Raw genomic sequence first — 21100 nt, forward strand, 5'->3', positions numbered from 1 at the left:
TTTCTGTAATCGGAGAACAAATTGTATCGAAACGCAGAGATACGATGGATTAGTGAATTTCGCGTTATTCTCTAGCATAGAAACCTCGAGAGCGGGACAAAAGACTGCGTTCGTGTGCGTCGCTCGCAGAAAAATATAGACGCGGCACATCGTAACCTTCGTGGCCCGAATGAACGTTTAAAAATTCCACGGTTGACTATCAGACGTCGTGACCAAGCGTAAAACAATATCTTCTTGGCTGAGAATCGGGACGTTGCTCTCAGCCACTGGGAATCGAATTATGGGCATGCAAAATTCCAAGAGGTTAGTGTCTTCTGATTCACAATTTTCATCTGCCACGTACTCGCCAACCCACTCGCCGAAATCTTCTGTATATTTTATAACGAGACTACTTTTTCCATTAAAATAAATTTCACAGAGACTAAATATTTTATAAAACACAAGACTACTTTCTGATTAAACTGAATTTTTTACAAATTTTATAAAATACAGTTTCATATACCGTTTGGTTTTTCAATAAAAAAAAAAACTGTAAAAATTAGCAAATTTTATAAAATACGAGACTATTTTCTCGTTGAACTAAATTTCCTAAAAATATCGTAAGATGCGATTTCAATAAACGTGACAGATTTTTCGCAAAGTTAGCATGTTTTACGTAAGAAGAGCGATTGTTACGTAAGAGTTACTTTAAAAGGCAAAACAAGAAGGTGTTCGTGAAATACTAAATATGACCTATAGTTGAAATAACCAGAGTGCACGAACTATTCGAATTAGTACTACGATTAGTCACTCACGAAATTATCCGCATAACCTATAAAAATTTAGTTGTCGATGTTTGACTTGAAATGTGATTTATGATGGAAATTGTTTCGTGTAATCATTTTGATTGCTTTTGATTTCCCTCTTCAGTCTTGATACTCGGTCATTTTCTACGTTCTCATGGAAGCTATAATTTTCATTGAAATGATTGAAGCATAGATATTTCTATCTACTCAAGAAATTTTGATTAGGTACGTCGTTTTTTTAGTACACAAAATCTTGAGTAAGTAAAATAAAAAAATATTTATTGCATATAGCGAAACTTGAAATTTTGATAAAACCGTGTCCATCGAAGTGAAAAGATATTTGTTAGTTTTAAATTAATCTTGAAATTTTGATAGGATCGTGTAATAATTCAAAAGATCTTAATTAATAAATATTCTCGAATCATTATCTCGAATCAATATTTCTTTTGATAATTCAGTATCAGCTCCCTATGCATGGAATTTTAATAAATCAAATACGTTGATTATTTCATCCTTAGAAAATTATGCATGGAATTACTAATTATTCGTTCTTTACATTTCCATGGTAGATGCAGCGCTTCCATGAAATGTAGTAATGAACAAAATTATTAAATACGTGTGACTCGGCGAAACAGTAACATTTATGAAAATCATGCATGAAATGGAGAGGATCGTACGTAGGCAAAATAACTTGCAGCGAGATTCCTTCACTTATTTAGCAATATAGCTTCGTCCGAAAAAAAAATGTTATCCTACTCTTTTTACTTGTGTCTTCGTGTGCGTACGTGTAACATATGAAGTGTTATTTATATAAAACCTCAATTTACGTAAGATCTCAATTCGTCGATTAACATTAACACTTTGACTACCACGTGGATCATATATGACCGGCCACGGTTTCTCCTGTGACGCCACAGTGATCATTGATGATACGGAGAAACCGTAGCGCTTGAACTTCTTACCATTGTAAAAATTATATGAAAATTGACAGTTAGGACATTTTGAATATAACCGATAAATAGAAGATACTTTGAAAAAAAATGCCTCATTGAACAATTAAATATTTTTATTAGAACATCAATAAAAAGAAATGAGAACAAATCTTGCATCTAACGGTGCACTGTGTTTGCATCCATATCTTTGAAGGGTAATCTACGAATATTATTACAAACACACCTTAGAAAAAAACTGTAAATGCTGCTTTATAATCATATAATTGAAGTTAGAAATATGCACATACCTTACTATTATATATAGTGTAGGATCTTACTACAATTAGTTTATTTACAATAAATGGATTAAACAGATGTTGGTTAAACAGGAAACGATGGTTGTTTAACGTGAACTAATCACAATAACGTACTATAATTAACACTTTACCGACCGATAACCTATTCGGTTTTTCGTTGCCGATGCTTACCAATCGATAGCCTATTAATCAGCTTTTTGTCGCCGACGCTTACCGACCGATAGTCTATTAATCGGCTTTTGTCGCCGACAATCTTTCTCATTATTTGAGCAGTAATTTGTTATTTAATACTAAGGTACGTCGCGTCAGTTGCGTCAGTTGCGTTGCTTTGTAAGCTCCCACAGTTTTATACCAATTTGAAAAACTTGCCGTTCGCGATGAACGAAAAGAATGGTATTGGAGAGTCTAAACGGAAACAGAGCCGGCGCTAGGGAGAATCTGCGCCTGAGATGCCGATCGGACGTGCGTATGCTGTTGAATCGCTAGCGGTCGGTAAAGTGTTAAGATAACTAGATAGTTAATTTGCAACTCTCGTCATTACGGTTCCAACGCTCTCTCTCGACAACGCTAGTAACATTATCTCCCTGAGTTCTCGATTTACACTCTCTGGCTTCTCAACTGACACTGACTGTTAATTCGTCTTTGTCCCTTAGCATCCCTTTGCCTTCTGCCTTATCCCCACCACCGTAACCGCTCGTGGCCAGAATCACGCATACCTTTTCCACGAAACTATTTGATCGAAGGACCGACGATACATTGTTGGGCCTGTCGACACTTCGACTTTCTCGCGACATTGTTTACAGTTCGCCCGATATCGCTTAGGCCTTTCGTCCATGATACTACCACAGAATGAGCAAATACTGTTTACTAATATCTTCTACACGTTTCAACGATATATTCTGCACGTTTTGCTTACGACGGAATAACGAATGCGAATGGTTTGTTGACATAAACGAAGCCTTGTTATAATATGTCGCTATCGAGTGTTACCAAGACGCCACGGTGGTCATCCATGACCACCAATTAGATAAATGGTCCATTGGGTAAGAATTTATTATTATTTTGCCATTATACGCTTTGAATAATAAAAATACTGCCGTGGCGTCCTGAGTGAAACATGTGATTTTAGCGTGGCAGTCAAAGTGTTAATGTACAATTTGTACAAAAGAGGAACGATTTAAAGTTGCATTTAAGATAATTTTAAGGACATTTAAGATAGTTTCGCAGAACAAAAAATAGGGAAAATTTGTCTGGTCGTTCGATACGTGGATAGCCGGAGGCGAATACGTTCCATCAAAGCCAAAGTTAAAAATATGGCATCGATTATCCATTATCTGGCGGAATTTATATTGGTAAAGAGCAGATAATGACTCACACCTAGAACACCACGAATAGTAATGCGTCGGATAATACATATGTATATTAATGGAAATGCATTCGTTCAACTTAATTACTCTTAATCATCCTCCTCTGCGTTCTATCGATACCCTGAGCGATGGTAATCGAGATAATGTACAGAGCATTTCCAAAAAAAAAAAAAAAGTATGTTACTAGATATGAAGGCAGTGGAGATAATTCATGTACAAAAATCATTTAAGAAACTATCGGGTTGATAACTAAGTAATTGCGGATTTTGTCATTAGGAGGTATTCACAAAATCCGCAATCACATAGTTGCCAACACAATATACCAGGTGTGTAAATATGAAACCGGAATTTGCCTATAGATGGCCCTAGCTGATAATGTAGTTATCCCTAAACTGCGTCATTGATGCCAAAAGTCTTTGTTGACATCTCACAAACATTTTCGACTCAGAACGATACAAATTTCATACAACAGCATAGTTTGTAATAGCGTTGAACGTGTCAAATTTTGTGCCTGGAAACTACGATTTGCGGACAGCATTGATTTTCTGTTACCATTTGAAGAAAACTGCTGCAGAATCGCATCGAATGCTCGTCGAAGCTTACGGTGAGCATGTTTTTGGTAAATCACAGTGCTTTGAGTGGTTTAAAAAATTCAGAAGTGGCAATTTTGACGCGAGGAACGAAGAACGTGGAAGACCACCGAAAAAGACCACCGAGCTGTTAAAACCTGGCGAAACCGTTAATACCGAGCGCTACCGACGACAAATGATCGATTTGAATCAAGCTTTGCGTGAAAAACGACCAGAATATCAAAAAAGGCAACACAAAGTAATTTTGCTTCGTGATAATGCACCATCGCATACAGCAAAACCGGTCAAGGAAACGATCGAAACGTTCAGTTGGGAAATACTTTCGCACGCGGCTTACTCACCAGACTTGGCTCCGTCCGATTACTATTTATTTGCATCGATGGGACACGCACTTTCTGACCAGCACTTCGCTTCTTACGAAAATGTACGAAAATGACTCGATGACTGGTTTGCCTCAAAAGAGCGACAGTTTTTTTGGCATGGCATCCACCAATTGCCAGACAGGTGGGAAAAATGTATAGCTGGCGATGGGCAATACTTCGAATAAAATATTTTTAATCATTTTTATACAATAAACGTATATTTTCTATACAAAAATTCCGGTTTCATATTTACATACCTGGTATGAGCCACTTATTTTCTGATTAAAGAAATTAAGCATGGTTGATATATTGATAAACATAAGATTGGAAAAAATAAATATACATGTAAGGGAAGCAGTTGTATAAAATTTGTAAGGAGTCAGGTATAAAACTTGCTTGCCAAATTGATTGATTTCACAAAATGAAAAGCAGAGGAAACTGATGAAATTATATAGAAATTAGGTAAATTGGATAAGTCAATCGATCAATAAGCTCACACACAACACTGTTTTGACCGAAAACTTTAAAAATTTCAAAATGTCATCTACTTTAGTCTATGAAAGGCTTGCATAACTTAAATCATGTAACTTGTTTGTCAAGTGACGAATAAATAAATGTTACATTAAAAATACATTAGTAACTTTAACAGCCTTAAATGTAAATAAAATATTGATTGTGGGATTTTAACCAAGAAAAACAATATAAATATCCTCCACAATTTTTTAACACGCTGTAGATGATGTCATTGGCTCCATTAGCGACCAATGGCATTCAGAGCACTTTAGCATTCCCTTCGAAGGTTCCATAGTCCATTTCCTTGAACATAACGTGATAAATTGTCGAAGATTCGTTGATGAATCTGACGACGACGATCGATTCTTCATGTTATAAGTGATTCGAAATATTCTCGAGTTTGGTAAATGGATCTTGCTCGTGGCTGTCATCCTAGCGAATTCTAATTATTATGATTGCCCAGTGAATGGAAAATCGATCTGTGGCTCGGTTTCCCAAGAATTTCATAAGTTAGCTCGTATGAAGGCTGCTGATGATACGATGTCGTTCCTGAATTGGTAGCATCAATTTACAGTAGTTACAAACAGTATTTACACGCTATTGTTTCCATTATAGACCATTTACATGCTAATTACTTAGGACCAGATATATTAAAGTTCGTCTCATTTAATGGTACTTTCATGTGACTAAATGTGAATAAATTTGGTGAGGTAAATTTTAGGCAACTGGTAGATCTGGTAGTTATTTGGAAAGAGAAATCAAGACGTGTGTATGTTTCTTCAAATTTTATTCATATTTTTCACAATCTTATATTTTCTCTCATTTTTGATCTTCTTAACTACTGTAGGTCCAGCTCTGGTGGTAACCCCCTCATCTAGGTGCACAGATCACATCTGAAAAAAGACAAAATTTGACTTAATTGATCACCTCATCCAGAGAAATCGAAAATCCTATCACGAAAATACTGATCAAACCCTGAATACTTCTACAAATTTACGTTTTTTATAAACACAGCTGAAGAAATGAACAGAAACCAGAACAGAAGCTTTCTCACCCACTGGATACCAATAGCACTAAATAATATTAAAATAGTTGGATACCGTTAGAGTAATATTGTTTGTACCAACATTGCTAAAAGTATCGCCAAATACTTCAACTTACATGATGATGCATACGATGGGTCATGGGAACCATATGGCGGCCCATACTTCTCTCCTTATAGATCCTCATAGCAGGCTCCATGAAGACAGCCGAGCTCAAAGTAGGAACTTGCTGTTTAGTGCAGCTGCACTGCATAATACTCTGTTGACATTGTTGACACTGAGGTACCTTGACATAAGTGGCCACAGGTTCAGGTTCAGTAATCATCATAACAGGCTTGGAGGGGACCACCATCATTTGTTCCTCGTACACAGGCCTAACAGGCTCCTTCTCTATTTTAGGGGCTACGATCTTCTCTGGTTTAGGTTCAGGCTTCACAATCTTCTCTTTGATAATAGTTTCAACCACTGGTTTCACAGGCTTCTCTTCTTTTGGTGGTTGAATGATGTTGACGTTGGTTTGAGAAGGTGGACAAGGTTGAGGCGGTTGGATGAATTTCAAGGAAGTTTGAGCAGGAGGTTGAATCACGTTGAAGGTTTGAACTGGCTGAGGAGCAGGTTGGATGCTGAAAGTTTGAACTTGTTGAGGAACAGCTTGGATATTGAGTGTTTGCACTCGTTGGGGTACTTGCTGAATGTTCAACGTTTGAACAGGCTGAGGAGCAGCTTGGATGCTATAACTTTGTGCTTGAGGTACCATGCTACCTGAGTCCAGACAGATGACTGATTTCTTGGATCTAGCCTGGTCGTCTTCTTCTGTCTTGTCGATCTTCAGATTGTGGCCTTCATCCAGTGATTTCTCGTTGATGTTCGTTGGAACTGCCTGGGTCAGAGACAGACCCAAGAAGAAAAGGAAGAAGACAACTTTGGAGTTCATTTTTTTAGTTGGATTGTTCTTCGAAGTCGAACTGTGAGGATCCTGATGAGGAGCTCGGTTTTTATAGGGATTTGGTGGAATACAGTGACCTGGTTTTATTTAGGAAGCACGCGTATATACGCAATGGTGCTGAGTGAGCGTAATTCGAAGGTATTGAGCCACTTTGTTGACGCGATAGTGGATTATTGGTTTGTCGGCGTGTTACCATGCGTGAAACGGTTCCGCGAAACTTTCCAAGATAGAGAATTTCTTATGTTAAGTTGCTTTACAAGCATTTTATAAAGTATGCGGCAATATGCAAATTATACGATATTTTTAGAAATACAAGACATAAAAAAAAAGATAATTTCTCCAATTTCTTTAGTTTCTTTAACTCTCTAAGTTTCTTTAGAGCCTTTCACTTCCTTAATTTCTTAAATTTATTCAATTACTTTACATTTTGCAATCTTTTTAAATATCTACAGTTTTCTGCAATTTCTCTATTTTTGTAAATTGCAATTTTTTCTAAATTCATAGCTTTAAAATAGTGTCTCGTGTCTCTCATAAAGACTCGTGTAAGTGTAAGTGACAGGGTATTGGTTAATTTTATTCGAAGCAACGCCTACTTGATCGAGGTTACACCTTCGACAACAAAAAAGTCGAAGTTTTGCTGGAAAGGAACATTGACTCGATATGTTTTACGGAATTCTACTTGCAGAAAAAAATTTTGCAAATTTTCAATATAAAAATAACAGTACGTACAACGCAATCTTGGTACTATTTTAAATTAACGGAACAGTATGTTCGACGATGATAAAATTCATAAATTTATTGTTATGACTGTAGAAGCTTTAAACGATTGACTGTCAGTTTGAACGTTAAACGATTGATTGACGTATTTTTACGATTTAAATCAAACACAAAGTAGACAATTCTTGGCCACATTCTCTGGCTACATTGTTAATTATTTTATTCATTTTTTATTATATTATTCGCGGACAAAATGGACGATTCTTCACTAGGCTTTCTCGGTTACTTTATTTCTTTCTGGATTTGTTAATGCATATAATAGATCAAATGGTTAATATTCATGTGTGTTTGAGAATAATGCGGAAACACCGGATGCAGTGACATTACGTTTTACTGCAAGAACATGTAACTCGATAAATAAACTCGATTAAGAAACACGATTAATAAACTCGATTTCGTCATCGTCATGGTTACGGTGATTATTGTTATTATTGCATAATGTTTCCAAAATAATAATGCATGTTGCATACAGGTTGAACAATATTATTCCGCTGATATTCGTTTCGTAATTGAGAAACAGTAGTGAGATATTTCGTCAAGATCACGCGTTCGTATTTATAATTTAAACAAATAAAATAAAAGGGAGAATATCGCGAGAAGTATCATTTCGTCATTTTATTTATCCTACGGATATTACATAAGAGTGAAACTTAAAACTTTTATTCATTTTCGATATATCTTCGTTTAATTTTATTTATTCCCAAGCTATATATAGAGGGTGGTTGGTAACTGGTGGTACAAGCGGAAAGGAGGTGATTCTAGGCGAAAAAAGAAGTCGAAAATATAGAATAAAAATTTTTCGTTCGAGGCTTTGTTTTCGAGAAAATCGACTTTGAATTTTCGCTCGGTACGCGTGCACTTTATCGCGTCTCGTTATAACGGATCTCACTGTAGATCGTTGTTTCGATTGACGTTATTTTTGTAATTTTTAAAATTTTAAAATTTTTATTCTATATTTTCGACTTCTCTTTCGCCTAGAATCACCCCCTTTCCGCTTATACCTCCAGTTACCAGCCACCCTGTATATTATTTATTTCCACAGCATATTTACATTTCCCAGTTTCATTTATTTCTATTTATTTCCAATGTTATTATTTCATTTATTTACTGATTTTCTTTCTCACATTTCGATATGTTTATCGTACCATAAAATCATCAACAGTTTATTACTGTATTTATTTATTTATTTATTTCCAATTAAATTTATTTGCAAACGTACCAAAATTCCAGCTTGTCATAATTTGCATCTCCATAATCCAAAATCGCTCGATAAACTGTTCTATTTTCAAGTTCTCATTTCTATTGGCAACTAAGTGATTGCGGATTTTGTCACTAGATGGCATTGACAAAATCCGCAATCACTTAGTTGCCAACCCAATATACTACAAAAAAAGAAGAAAAAGGAATGAAATTTGCTAGCTTGAAAGAACCCATTCTCTGCCAGTTTATTTTTCACAATACACCGATCCTTCTACGGGAAAGGGGAAAAACTCATTTCACTGACCATTTTCCTCCGACGTCCAAAGTTGAATCAAACCAAGGTTAGACGAAACCCTAACCTGCTTTGTAATTCTCCTCAGGAGTCTCTCTTTTTCCTCTTCAATGATCGAATTGTTTCTTCCCCGTCGGTTTGAAGAGAGAATACGTTTTAATCTCAAAGCAGTGCCTTCTCTCTTCCTCCAAGAATCACTGTACTTCTTCCTCCTCTTTGATTAGAACACACCATTGTAGGAGAGCTTCATGGAAAGTTATATATATATAGCAGAGTGCACGGCGTAACGAGATCGTAAAACTAAAAATCGAGTAAAAGTAATAGTACTTTACTCTCCTACTTTCGTTTTACGTTGCATTGGTAGATTCCTGTTACCTGTTGTTTTACTACCTTTGGTGCCTTCTTGCAATTTCTTTTCTAATGTGTTCCTTAGCACATTTTTCATTGAATTGTTCCTTTGGATGCCTTTTTATTATCGGGATTCACTTTTTGCTGTTTTCGTACTCCTTTTCCTATTTTATTTCCTAACTACTTTATTTAAAATGGTGCTTCAGAATATCGTGTAACTGGAGTTTTCTCAACTGTAGCAGCCTAATTTTTAGGTTAGGTTTTCAAAGAAATGCGTCCTTTTATTATATAATATTCTATAAGAAGAGAGATCTCTTTTGATCTCATTACAAAACGTAATTCTTTTACTTAAAATGATATTTTAAAATATATGTCTTTTAATTATTTTTAATTATTGTCATTCTAATTTGGAGGTTAGTTCTACAGAAAATGAATCGTTTCTTATCGCGGTGATAAGTAATCTTTTTAAGATTAAAGTGGCTGTTCACATCTGACATAGAAAAATTCATTTTCTTGCACTGTTTAAAACGAGCGTTATAACGATCGAATGCCCCAGTCGAATATTTACTGTATCGAGAATTTTTCGCGCATCAGAAAACGCGTACATTAAAGTTTCATGAATACAAATATCCCGGAAGATTTTTATTCAAATATCCGGCGAGTTTCACGATGTGGTAGATAAAAAACAATAAAGATATTCTGCAATTTTGTTTACCAAATATTGGCGATACATTTCACTAATTTCCATTTTTAGTCCAACCTTTCAAGCTATTATTCCAAACAGTACGTAACACGAAAATAAATAAGAGGATAAACGTTGCAAGAGAAAAACACCTTCTATGAGAATTTATTCCATCAAAAGCGACTCTTCAAATTCTCACCTAACAATCACATTATTCACTAGCTTCTGAAAAATAATTCCCTAGAATCTCAACTACATAATGAAGATACGAAGAAGTATACAGGATGTTTCACATATGGTATAATTTAATGGGTAAAATATTCTTATTATAATACAAATTTCATAGAAATATTTTGTACAAAAGTTAGATAGTTTCTAATATTTTTATTCTGCTCGTAAAGCCAGCAATTTGGCATATTTTATTTCGCGTAACAAATAAAATCTCGAGATCAATAACGAATAATGTTTTTATAAACATGGAAACAATTATTCGTCATTTTTAATTAAGAAACTTCGTTTTTTATTCGCAGCTTTTACTCGAACATGACTCGAGTAAAATTGTTTTCAAATAACTTTCAAATAAAACGAACTTGCCCAAGAATTATGACTAATTTCTTGAATAAAATTTTATCTAGATGATTGTCAAATAATTAATCGCTTTTTATTAAATATTAATATATCGAAAAATTCCTCAAATAAAATTTCATTCGAACCATAGAATTCTTCGAATAAAATTTTATTCGAATTCTGACAAAATTCTTCGAACAAATTTATTTTTATTCCAGTCTTCGTTAATAATGTCCAATTCTAATCAATTATCGTTTCCAAACTGTCAAACACCACTCATAGTCTCTATCGTGCTTTCTTCAGACACATCGTCGTCTCCCATCGTCTCCATTTGCATCAATCTAGTCTTCGGGGAATCTTCGCCCAAGGACCTGTTCCCCGAGAATCCATTCTTGTCCTTAGAATTATTATCTTCGCTCGTGATGTCTCCTTTCCTCTTAATCTCTTCCTGCTGCATCGCCTCGCGAGATTCCAGTTGTTCATTACCCTGATAACTGTCATCCATCTGCTCCACCATCTCAGCTCCCATCTGCTCGCCATTTTCATCGATCTCGTAAGACTCCTGATCTTCATGTTTCTCCAATTGCTTCTCCCATCTGCTACTATTAACAATCTCAACGCCATCTCCAACAATCTTCTGCGTTGTCCTGAACACGTTCAACTCCCCTGGAATATCGTAGGAACTGTGTTTTACTTCTGGAGCATAGATCGGTCTGCTATCATCTGATGTCTGAGTCCTTTGAGATTGGACAAATTGGGACCGTACTACTTTTGGTTCTCTTTCATAAGGAATTCTAGCATTTCCCACTGCAGATTGTTGGTTGGACTGAATTTTAGGATATTGGGTATGTTCAGCTTTGGAATATTGGTTGGTTTGAGCTTTGAAATATTGGTTAGATTCAGGTTTGAAATATTGCACAGGTTCAGCTTTGGAATATTGCATAGGTTCAGGTTTGGAATATTGCATAGGTTCAGGTTTGGTATATTGGACAGGTTCAGGTTTGGAATATTGGACAGGTTCAGGTTTGGAATATTGGACAGGTTCAGGTTTGGAATATTGGACAGGTTCAGGTTTGGAATATTGGACAGGTTCAGGTTTGGAATATTGGACAGGTTCAGGTTTGAAATATTGGACAGGTTCAGGTTTGGAATATCGGATAGGTTCAGGCTTGATATATGAGCTAGGTTGAACTTTAGAATACTGGTTAAATTCAGTTTTAGGATATTGGATAGCTTCAGTTTTGAAATGCTGGTTAGGTTGAACTTTGAAATATTGATTAACTTGAGTTTTGGAATGCTGGCTAGATTGACTCATGGGATTGCCATGTATAAAGGAATCACTAAAATACCTATCAGACCTAGAGCTCATTCCAAAATCCTTCTTCGATCTAAAATTTCCCAAATCTTCATTATCAGATGACAGGCTGGATGGTCTTCTGAAATGATTGAAATAAGGTTCGTTATTGGAACCAGGTAAATATTTACCCATTCCAAAATCCTTCTTCGTCCCAAAATTCCTGAAATATTCCTCATTACTGATTGACAGACCTGAAGGTCTTCTGAAATTATTAGATAAAGGCTCGTTATTAAAGCTCGTCTCGAAGTCCTTCCTCGCTCCAAAATTTGAAGGTTTCCTTGGATGACGAAAAGCAGGCTGACTACTAGTCAAGCCATAATCCCCAAAATACTTGTCAGGTCCTGTGCTCACGCTAAACTCCTTCCCCGCTCCAAGGTTCCTCAAATCTTCTTCGTCATTAGCTAATGCACTTGATTGTCTTTTGAAATTATTCATAGAAGACTCACTATTGGTCAGGCCATAATCCGCATACAATTTGCTCGAAGGTACCAAGTCAGATTGGTCTTTGATGAGGTCATAGAAATTAGGCTTTCTGTATGTTCTATTTGGAGTTCTTGAAACTGGGAGATGAGACTGGTACGAGGATGCTGGATTATTTATACTGTGAATAGAGGTGGTTTGCGAAGGAGCCACGTCAAAATCGAAATCTCGTCCGATGGTAAAGGGATTCTCGCGTTTGCAGGTGGCTGTTGATTTAGTGACAGGTGGGGTCCCTCTGCTTCTGATGGCTCTATCATACGAGGCTCTATCGTATGGGTCATTGAATGGAGAATTGTAGGGTTGCTGGAAGATTGGGTTACGTCTAAATGGTTCGCTGCTCTGCCAAGGACTGCTTTCTGGCTCGAGTCCATGATACTCTCTTCTGGACGTGTCCCTAGAAATTTAGGGTCAGTTCTAACGTTTCAGTGTCAATTAAAATAAATTGGGAGTCGTAAAGTAAAAAATATTCTTATGGTGAAAGATCTGAATTCTTTAAAATTTTCATGAATCTTTTGGAATTCAAAATTTAAAAGATTCTTTAAATTTTTATTAAAAAGAAAGTTGTTCTAGATAATTTTTTCTTGCAAAAGCAATAATTAACGGATAATAAATCAATAATTACGGATTAATTTTCATAGTAGAGTCTATCGCTCATTCATTTTCCGGTAAAATGGAAGTGGAATTTCCTAAAATTTTCAAGAATTTCAGACAGTTTGATATTTATAAGCTGATAAAATTAAGAAACGCGAAGAATTCGAATTCTCACCATGAAACCAGGGTGTCTGGTCGTTCTCGACGACATGAGGGGCAGGAAGCATGCCTCGGATTTCTCGTTTGCTCTTCCTCGTCCCACCCTCGTAACTGTGGCGATCCAGAGATCGCATTCACGAACAGACAAAGTAGAAGAAATCGTCTAAAAGATCGTTCGAACATGCTTATATGGTTATTAAAGATCAGACCTCGTCGAGACGCTTTTATAAGCTACAAATTCCACGAGGACATATACTTCCTCTTTATTGCGTCAGAATCTCGTGTTTCCTTTACGTGGCCGGAAATGAAGATGCATTAATGATTTACTGATTCAGGTTAGCCTTGATCTCCTTTTCACTGAGTAAGATCAACATTATGATGATGCAATAGCATAAACGTTGAAATACTATTATTATTATATATTATTATCGTTGTTATTATTATTATTATTATTATATGTTGTACAAAAAATAAATATCTTCTTCTTGCCATAATTAGGATATTTTTAAACACATTTCGCTCATTGTACGTCAATTTTTGGACAATTTCTTGTCAATCGTTCAACTTTCTTTCTAAGAATTTATTAAAAATACCATAAATTTAATATATTTAACGTTGATAAGAAAAATTATTCCGACGGTCTATTAATTTATTAGAAAATAAATGACAAATATTCCTGCCATTTTCTAAGTAAGAATTATAAATATTATGGATTCCCTTAACGTTCGACCGATTTCATTGCAAATTGTAAATTTGAGTAAATATGGAAGAAAGTGGGAGAACTGAAATTCAGTCTGATATATGAGACGTCATCAAAGTGAAATAATAATAAATAATCCGATTATTTATTGTTATGTTACGCGCAATGTTTCCCTGTTGTTGACAAAAGTGATTGGAGTGAAATACGAGCTGCCCCTAGTTCTCGTTCTACGAATATTTGCATATGTATTTCCAACTAATTTCACACGCGTCGTACAATTACACTAATTGCCGTTTTCTGTCGTCTGATTATGTTCACAAGCTGTACCTTTTCTTCTTACTAATACCGTCTTCGTGTTCCTCTCAATTTTCACTTTGATCAGGTTAGAAAGTTCCTCTTTGATTAGAAAACAGTCCGTAACAATGTAATGAGAATAATTTCAAAAATAAATTTATTTTATAATAATTGATAATAATAACTGAAAGTAGATGAAACTCGTCTATACATTCCTCTTTCTATTTTATTTCACTTAGAATATAATCTATAGGGAAAAACAATGCAAAAATAGGAAAATTTTGAAATTGGAATTGTCGAAATTTCTTGGAAAATTATTCTAAAAAAAAAACTCTCGAAATAACGAATCATTACGCTTCCAAATTTTAAGCTCTGGTTTCTCAATCATCGAACTAGTGTTAAGTATCTAGTTACTTTTAAGTACCTAGTTACTTTTTCAAGGATCCTTCACAATCGCAGATGGCGCTACGAATGTTCATCCACCGAATGTTTCTTCGCAGACAGGACACAGACGATGACATAATATCGAAGAAATCACTACAATCAGTCAAGCAGATCATCAACTTTCTGAAAGAACGTAAGGAATTATGAATTTACAAAGCAAATTTATTTCTAATTAAATTGTAATTATTCGAACGATACATCTTTATTCTTTATTTCCAATACTGTTAATTCTATGGTATGAAAGCTAAATATCGTAACTTCTACTATAAAAGTTAAATGCCATAAATTCTACCGTTAAAGCTAAATGCCATAAATTCTATCACAAAGGCTACATAACATTTTCTTGCTGTTATTAACGCACAGAATTTTTTATTAAAATAATGAACACTGTTTTGATACCATAATTGATTAAAAATTATATATACAGAGTGGTTGGTAACTGGTGGTACAAGTGGAAGGTACATCGAGATAACGATCTACAGTGAGATCCGTTATAACGTACCGCACGCGTACCGAACGAAAATTCAAAGTCGATTTTCTCGAAAACAAAGCTTCGAACGAAAAATTTCTATTCTATATTTTCGACTTCTTTTTTCGACTAGAATCACCCCCTTTCCGCTTGTACCACCAGTTACCAACCACCCTGTATATATTTATTTTCGTTTTCTTCTGTAACGCAGTCTGACGTGGTTAGGTTAATTAAAGACTCACAAAACTGCTTTCTCTCTGATTTCAAGATGCTAGAGAGGAAGGGCTATTTCGACGTGCTGGTCGTCGCGATCTTAGAAGACGAATTCTGAACTCGTTGAAGAAAGGCGAGAAACCTCATTTAGGGAACAACGACGCGGCTCTGGAATGCGCAGCCGCGTTGCAACTTTTTTTAAGCCATTTGAAGAAACCCGTGATGCCTCAGCACGTTCAACAACTTCTTCTTGGTAGACAAAAGAGTCCTACGTCTTCTTTTAATTGAAAGAATTACCCGGGGAATTGCGAGTCAAATTAATTTTGCCATTTTTTCTTTCTCTTTTTTTCGACCAGTAGCGTCGTATCAACGACCCATCGTAAAGACGTTTATTGTTTTTTAAATAAATTTTAGGAGATTCTGAACATTCTTTGTACTGCGGAAAGATCCCTTCAGTGATTTGGGAAGTTTGGTCTAATTTGGTGAGGTTTCAGTTTCTTTAGAAAAAATCTCTAAAATGATTGTGATTTTTCGTCTAATTATTAAAGTGAATTAAACAATTGAAGAATTCCGTATAGCAGTTCATACAATTATTCAATAACATACAATATAGAATAATTGAACAAAATTTGGGGTAACCAAAAGCACTTTGGTATTTTAATTACTGAATGGATTAAAAAAATTGAAAATTCTTTAAACAATAATAAATGGAACTATACGTTAATTAGTAAAATTTTATAGAATTAACAGTTTTATCTTATAGAGAAGAATACTGAATAATTAAAATCTGTTTTTATTCTTCATCAACGAAAATTCTTTAGAGATCTAATTGAAGTAGAACTTACGTTTTATTCTCATAAGCAGACAATTTTTTTTCTTATATTTGAATTTTCCTTGTGTTTCCTTCCTTCTTTAATTAAAAACCACCCTGGCTTTTAACTGTTACGATCTCTATTTAAGCATCGTAAAAAAGGAGGTTAACTGGTGGGGAATCCTATTATGAAGATCACGAAATCTCAAGCGGCGATTTTTCTCTGAATTCAAAAATTTATTTACTTTATATTTGGACAAACATTTTTATTAAATCCATGGAAAAATAATTAAGAATCTGTAGGAATCTAAAGAAAAATATAAGATCTATAGAAATCTGAAGAAAGATACGAAATCTACCTATCTGTTTATCCAATAGAAATTAAAATCCCTAGAAATCTAGAGAAAATTGTGTTATCTACGGAAACACAAAGAAAAAATATAAAATCTAATCATGTTTATGTCTGATAAAAACTAAAATCTCTAATAACTCGATGAATGTTATAATATTTATTTTATCTTCATATCCAATAAAAATTAAAATCCCTAGAAAAAACGAATCCATGAAACGCGGCATATCTGTTTGCGATCTAGCCAAACGATACGAATCATCGATTAAATTAACGAGTCCAGTCATCATGGCGTTAAGTAATAATTCCTCGCGTTACCTAACCGCAGATATTTGGAAACAATATGCACTCGTGTTCCCCTCCTGACATGGTTTCGAATGACCACGTTTCGACACGATATTCTACGCTATAAAAGATCCTGATACGTGATACGTGCTGGTAATTAAAATCGACTGACGCTCGTTATAGAAACAAACGAGAATTACCAAACTGCCTATCCGCGAAATTTTATTGTTATATCACGTTTCATTTCCTCTCCTCTCTTCTGTGTAATTTGTAGCAGTACTTTTATTTAGATATAATTGAAATAAGGATTTTTGTTTTATTTTTTAGTTTGAGAATTTTATTTTCTTGAAATGTGCAATTATTGTATTTTATAGAGAAAGATATTTGTAACTTATAAAATCCATATCTTGGTAATACAAAGATCTAAGTGAATAACTTCAAGCGTACCACCTAGCTAATATATAACTAGAATATAACTAGAACGAGCGTTACCAACGTTAGGTACAAATATTTAATTTTTATTTTTCTTAACTTGGTCATTCGCAGATAAAATTTGTCTATTTAAGAAAATAAATAAATAAAAATTCATAATTCCTTTTCTTCACATATAAAAGTATTTATCTGCATACGAGCATCGAAATAAAAAGAACCAATGACTGAATGATAATTTTCCGTAAAACAGCTGACAATCCCGGAGTGACTGCGCACATGATCGCCAAGGATGCACTAGGATTGATACGACAAGACGTCGGTGGTCGTCACGGAGAGCTTCTAGCCGGCCTTCTTGATTTACTCAGACACTTGACACTCTCTGGCCCTCCATCCGAAAGATCAGAGCTTCGTGGATCACCGCTTCCAATCGCACTTCTTCCAGTCTTTTTTACTTTGACGGTAAATCATTCTCAACACGATCGAATGAATAGAAATCAAAATTGTTATACTATGTAAAGATCAGGTTCTATTTTACGATTTCCCTAAATTTGTTAAATTATCGAAACTATGATTTACAAGGTTAGATTCGTTTCCATTGTTTGACTACATTGTTAAGGCTAGACTATAAATGTTCATGCAAATTCATATTTTTAAAAAATTTAATTATTAACACTAGAACTACTGCACTAAAACACTAGGGAATTCCATGTTACGCAGTACATTTTTGGTACTATTAACCCAACTGGGACCATGATCCCTAAATGAACGTTGGCACATTTATAAAATTGTAAACCCAGTCGTTTTCACTGGTGTGGTAGGTTCCAGTGTTGAGAGCAGACTGTGCATGTTTATGCAAATTCAAATTTTTTAAAAATTTAATTATTAACACTAGAACTACTGCACTAAAACACTAGGGAATTCCATGTTACGCAGTACATTTTTGGTACTATTAACCCAACTGGGACCATGATCCCTAAATGAACGTTGGCACATTTATAAAATTGTAAACCCAGTCGAATATATATATATATACATATACACGTATATAACGCTCCTTTGTTACAGCGTATTCGCAATTTTTTCGAGGCTGTGCAATTCTTGAGATGCCTTCGAGCGGAGTGGATCGTTGATTCGGTTTAACCCAAAGAACAGAAACAACCACGAAACGAATCACGATGCAGATCGACGAGGATTTTAACGCGACTGATCGATCGTTTTGCTGTTACAGCCGGCCGATCTGGTGAAATGGAAGCAAGTGGCCGCCAGATTCAACGAATTAATTACCGAGGCCCCCGAGCAACTGCAGCTGAATGAAAATCGATCGTGCGAAATGGAATCCGCCAGGCTATCCGTCGAGAACACGGACAACGTAAGAAACAGAGACTTTCTTAAGGTTTAGAAAAGATTAATAACGATCTTGGAAACAATCTCAAACGTGATTCTTCTTCATCCAACGGGAGAATTTATTTTTGATGAGAAATCAAATAGATATATATGAGAGAGGAGAAATTTTCGTGAAGAGATCAGCTTTTCTTTCTTATTTGATGGAAAGAAAATTGTGGTTAAGAATGTGGTAGAGATAAAAGGTTGTGGAGGATTCGAAGCTAACTTAAATTTAAAACGAGTTTTACTGAAACATAATCTAAGAATAAACTAAATTCAGTGCTAACCTAAACCGAGTCGATGCTAAACTTAATTTTAATCTAAGTTAGACGTGAAACATATTCAATGCAAATCTAACCTAAATTTAAATGAAATTCAATTCGAACCTGTCTCTAAGCTAAATCAAGTTCAATCCAAAACTAATCTAAATCCAGAATAAATTCAATATAAAGTTAACCTAAATTACCAAACTAAGTTCAATCGAAATCTAGCGAAAAGTAACTTAAATTATCAAACTTAATCTAAATTACATTCAATTCGAGTTCTACCTTAAATCTGAATTCAGCTGGAACCTAACCTAAACTTAATACTATTATGCTATGTCTATAGTCGAACGCTTCTTATAACTTAGAAATGGATAATATAAAACAGATAAAGGAAAAAGAAGAAGGATAAATAAAAAGTGCCATTATTCCAATATCGTTTCTTTCCTGTAGAATAATTTTTTGCGTGAAAGAATTCGCTAAAGCACAGCCACGATTTTAATAACAAATTTACACAAATGTCTCTTTTACCGTTTTAGGTTAGGTTGGGGAGATAACTAGGATTCTTGCTGTGCCGTTGCATGGCCCGCCGGCAAGTAGACTTCATCCAGCAATTTCCAATTCGAATCGACGGCATCCGATATTAAGCAGCATACAAATGTAATTCTTTCGTATAAATGTAAGAGAATTGTGTAAATTACTCGTACTTCCGCTCAACCGATAACAATCACAGAAGCCTACATTTCCACCTAAATTATTTCTTCTTCTTTTCTTCTTTTTTTTTTCGAAAAAAAAAGCAACTATTATAATTTCATTTTTTTATCATTTATGGTTTACAGTGAAAAAATCTCTGGTTCATGTGTAATGGGATAAAAATTGAAATACATATACGTTACTTTAAAAATATTGTAACGATTTGGAGAAGTCTTATGTATTTAGATTAGAGATTGTTACTTTGTACTTGTTTGTTTAGAAATATACAGAAATATACACACATTGTGCATAGTAGAAGTTTAATTGTAATGTCAGTCTATGTAAAGAAATGACTTGCCTTGTAATTCCTTTTATAGTTACGCTGCGATTAACAATAACAATCATCAAACTATTGTATGTACTTTCTATCAAAGAATATTCACTTTTCATTCTGAAAATAAGACGAAAAATTAAAATAAGTATTGAATGAGTAATGGTCTGTCTCGAGTTTGAAGAACCATTCAATTTCTAGAATTCAAATGAAATATTCAAATAAATATTCAATGGATCATGATCTGTCACACGTCTGAAGAAATCAAAAGAAAAAGAAGATCATACACGCGATCAAAATGATCATTAGCAACGTTCTAACGTGTATCTGAACGTCAGCGTGATCGTTAAGGCATTCGAATAATAGTACCTAACCTCTAAACTTAGCAGAAGGATTTCACGAAGCAGTTGACGCGTCTCATACACGCCAGAAGCCCATTGTCTAACCCGCTATTGCTCCTCGATATTCCATTAAGGCGTTCGACAAAGCGTCACGCGAGCTAAACTGAGAAAATGGCCCTCGGAAGCGGGCCATTTACAGGCAACCATACGAGCGTCCTAGAAAGGGATGTGCAAGCCTGAAAACGCGCGATACGCTTTCTATCAGGACGTTTAGTATTCCTCTTAACGACGTTGCTCGAGACGAAAATGCAGATCAGAAATTGGGATCTCGATGGAAGAGCCTGTGCAACGTACGAGGTCTGATGAACGACAGGAAATTTGACACGACCGTAACGACGATCATGTCGAATGAACTTAAATTGTATTCTGATGGCAGGAAGAACATGCAGAAGATGGCGTCGAGAAATTGTGCTCGATGGCATTTTCAGATAAGACGTTCGTTGAGTTGCACGAATTCTGTTGATGGTATTGGGTTCCAGGATGAAGTGAAGGAGCTAAATTAACCTATTGTGTTCTATGGAGGTATACACATTACCCAGGGTCGAATTCAAGTTTTCGAGCTCTGGGACTATTGACACAGCGGAGACCTTCGTAGAATTAAGTGGGAAGGAGTTAAAATGAAATTTTACGTAAATGTGAAATAAAACCTATTTTCTGATAAGTTATACTTAAAGTTTGTTAAAAGACATGATACACTTTTAAAAGAGAGTTGTTCATTTTTCAA

The 21100-nt window shown here is 35.0% G+C and overlaps 3 protein-coding genes and 1 long non-coding RNA gene across 5 annotated transcripts in view; 1 reads left to right on the forward strand and 3 right to left on the reverse strand.

Annotated features, from left to right (window-relative positions):
- Positions 1–21100, reverse strand: part of LOC138188309 (uncharacterized) — a 55488-nt gene that overhangs the window by 27088 nt on the left and 7300 nt on the right. The window lies entirely within an intron of this gene.
- On the forward strand, positions 260–19735 carry LOC138188307 (uncharacterized). Of its 2 annotated transcripts, none has more exons than XM_069129953.1 (6): positions 260–303; positions 14803–14879; positions 15484–15681; positions 17556–17764; positions 18534–18674; positions 19491–19735. In XM_069129953.1, the coding sequence occupies exons 1-6, from the start codon at positions 281–283 to the stop codon at positions 19506–19508; spliced, it is 666 nt and encodes a 221-aa protein (XP_068986054.1). In that variant the 5' UTR covers positions 260–280; the 3' UTR covers positions 19509–19735. The 2 variants fall into 2 exon arrangements, with proteins under 2 accessions (XP_068986054.1, XP_068986053.1); XM_069129952.1 differs by lacking the exon at positions 260–303 and adding an exon at positions 3051–3077 and having other exon boundaries at positions 14762–14879.
- LOC138188148 (uncharacterized) lies at positions 5637–6886 on the reverse strand. The gene is made up of 2 exons (XM_069129665.1): positions 6028–6886; positions 5637–5759 (listed from the first exon to the last, which is right to left on the reverse strand). The coding sequence occupies exons 1-2, from the start codon at positions 6841–6843 to the stop codon at positions 5754–5756; spliced, it is 822 nt and encodes a 273-aa protein (XP_068985766.1). The 5' UTR covers positions 6844–6886; the 3' UTR covers positions 5637–5753.
- On the reverse strand, positions 10524–13549 carry LOC138188304 (uncharacterized). The gene is made up of 2 exons (XM_069129944.1): positions 13325–13549; positions 10524–12952 (listed from the first exon to the last, which is right to left on the reverse strand). The coding sequence occupies exons 1-2, from the start codon at positions 13489–13491 to the stop codon at positions 10987–10989; spliced, it is 2133 nt and encodes a 710-aa protein (XP_068986045.1). The 5' UTR covers positions 13492–13549; the 3' UTR covers positions 10524–10986.

This window comes from Bombus flavifrons, chromosome 16 (assembly GCF_040668555.2).
Source record: "Bombus flavifrons isolate JBK064 chromosome 16, iyBomFlav1_principal, whole genome shotgun sequence".
NCBI classification, from domain to species: Eukaryota; Metazoa; Arthropoda; class Insecta; order Hymenoptera; family Apidae; genus Bombus; species Bombus flavifrons.

Bases quoted from the DNA above. Each gene is read 5' to 3' on its own strand.
- LOC138188304 (XM_069129944.1), bottom strand. From the start codon at position 13,491: ATGTTCGAACGATCTTTTAGACGATTTCTTCTACTTTGTCTGTTCGTG. The intron at 12,953-13,324 runs GTGAGAATTCGA...CTAAATTTCTAG, and splicing joins CCAGACACCCTGGTTTCATG to GGACACGTCCAGAAGAGAGT.
- LOC138188148 (XM_069129665.1), bottom strand. From the start codon at position 6,843: ATGAACTCCAAAGTTGTCTTCTTCCTTTTCTTCTTGGGTCTGTCTCTG.
- LOC138188307 (XM_069129952.1), top strand. The intron at 14,880-15,483 runs GTAAGGAATTAT...TCTGATTTCAAG, and splicing joins CATCAACTTTCTGAAAGAAC to ATGCTAGAGAGGAAGGGCTA. The intron at 15,682-17,555 runs GTAGACAAAAGA...TCCGTAAAACAG, and splicing joins CGTTCAACAACTTCTTCTTG to CTGACAATCCCGGAGTGACT.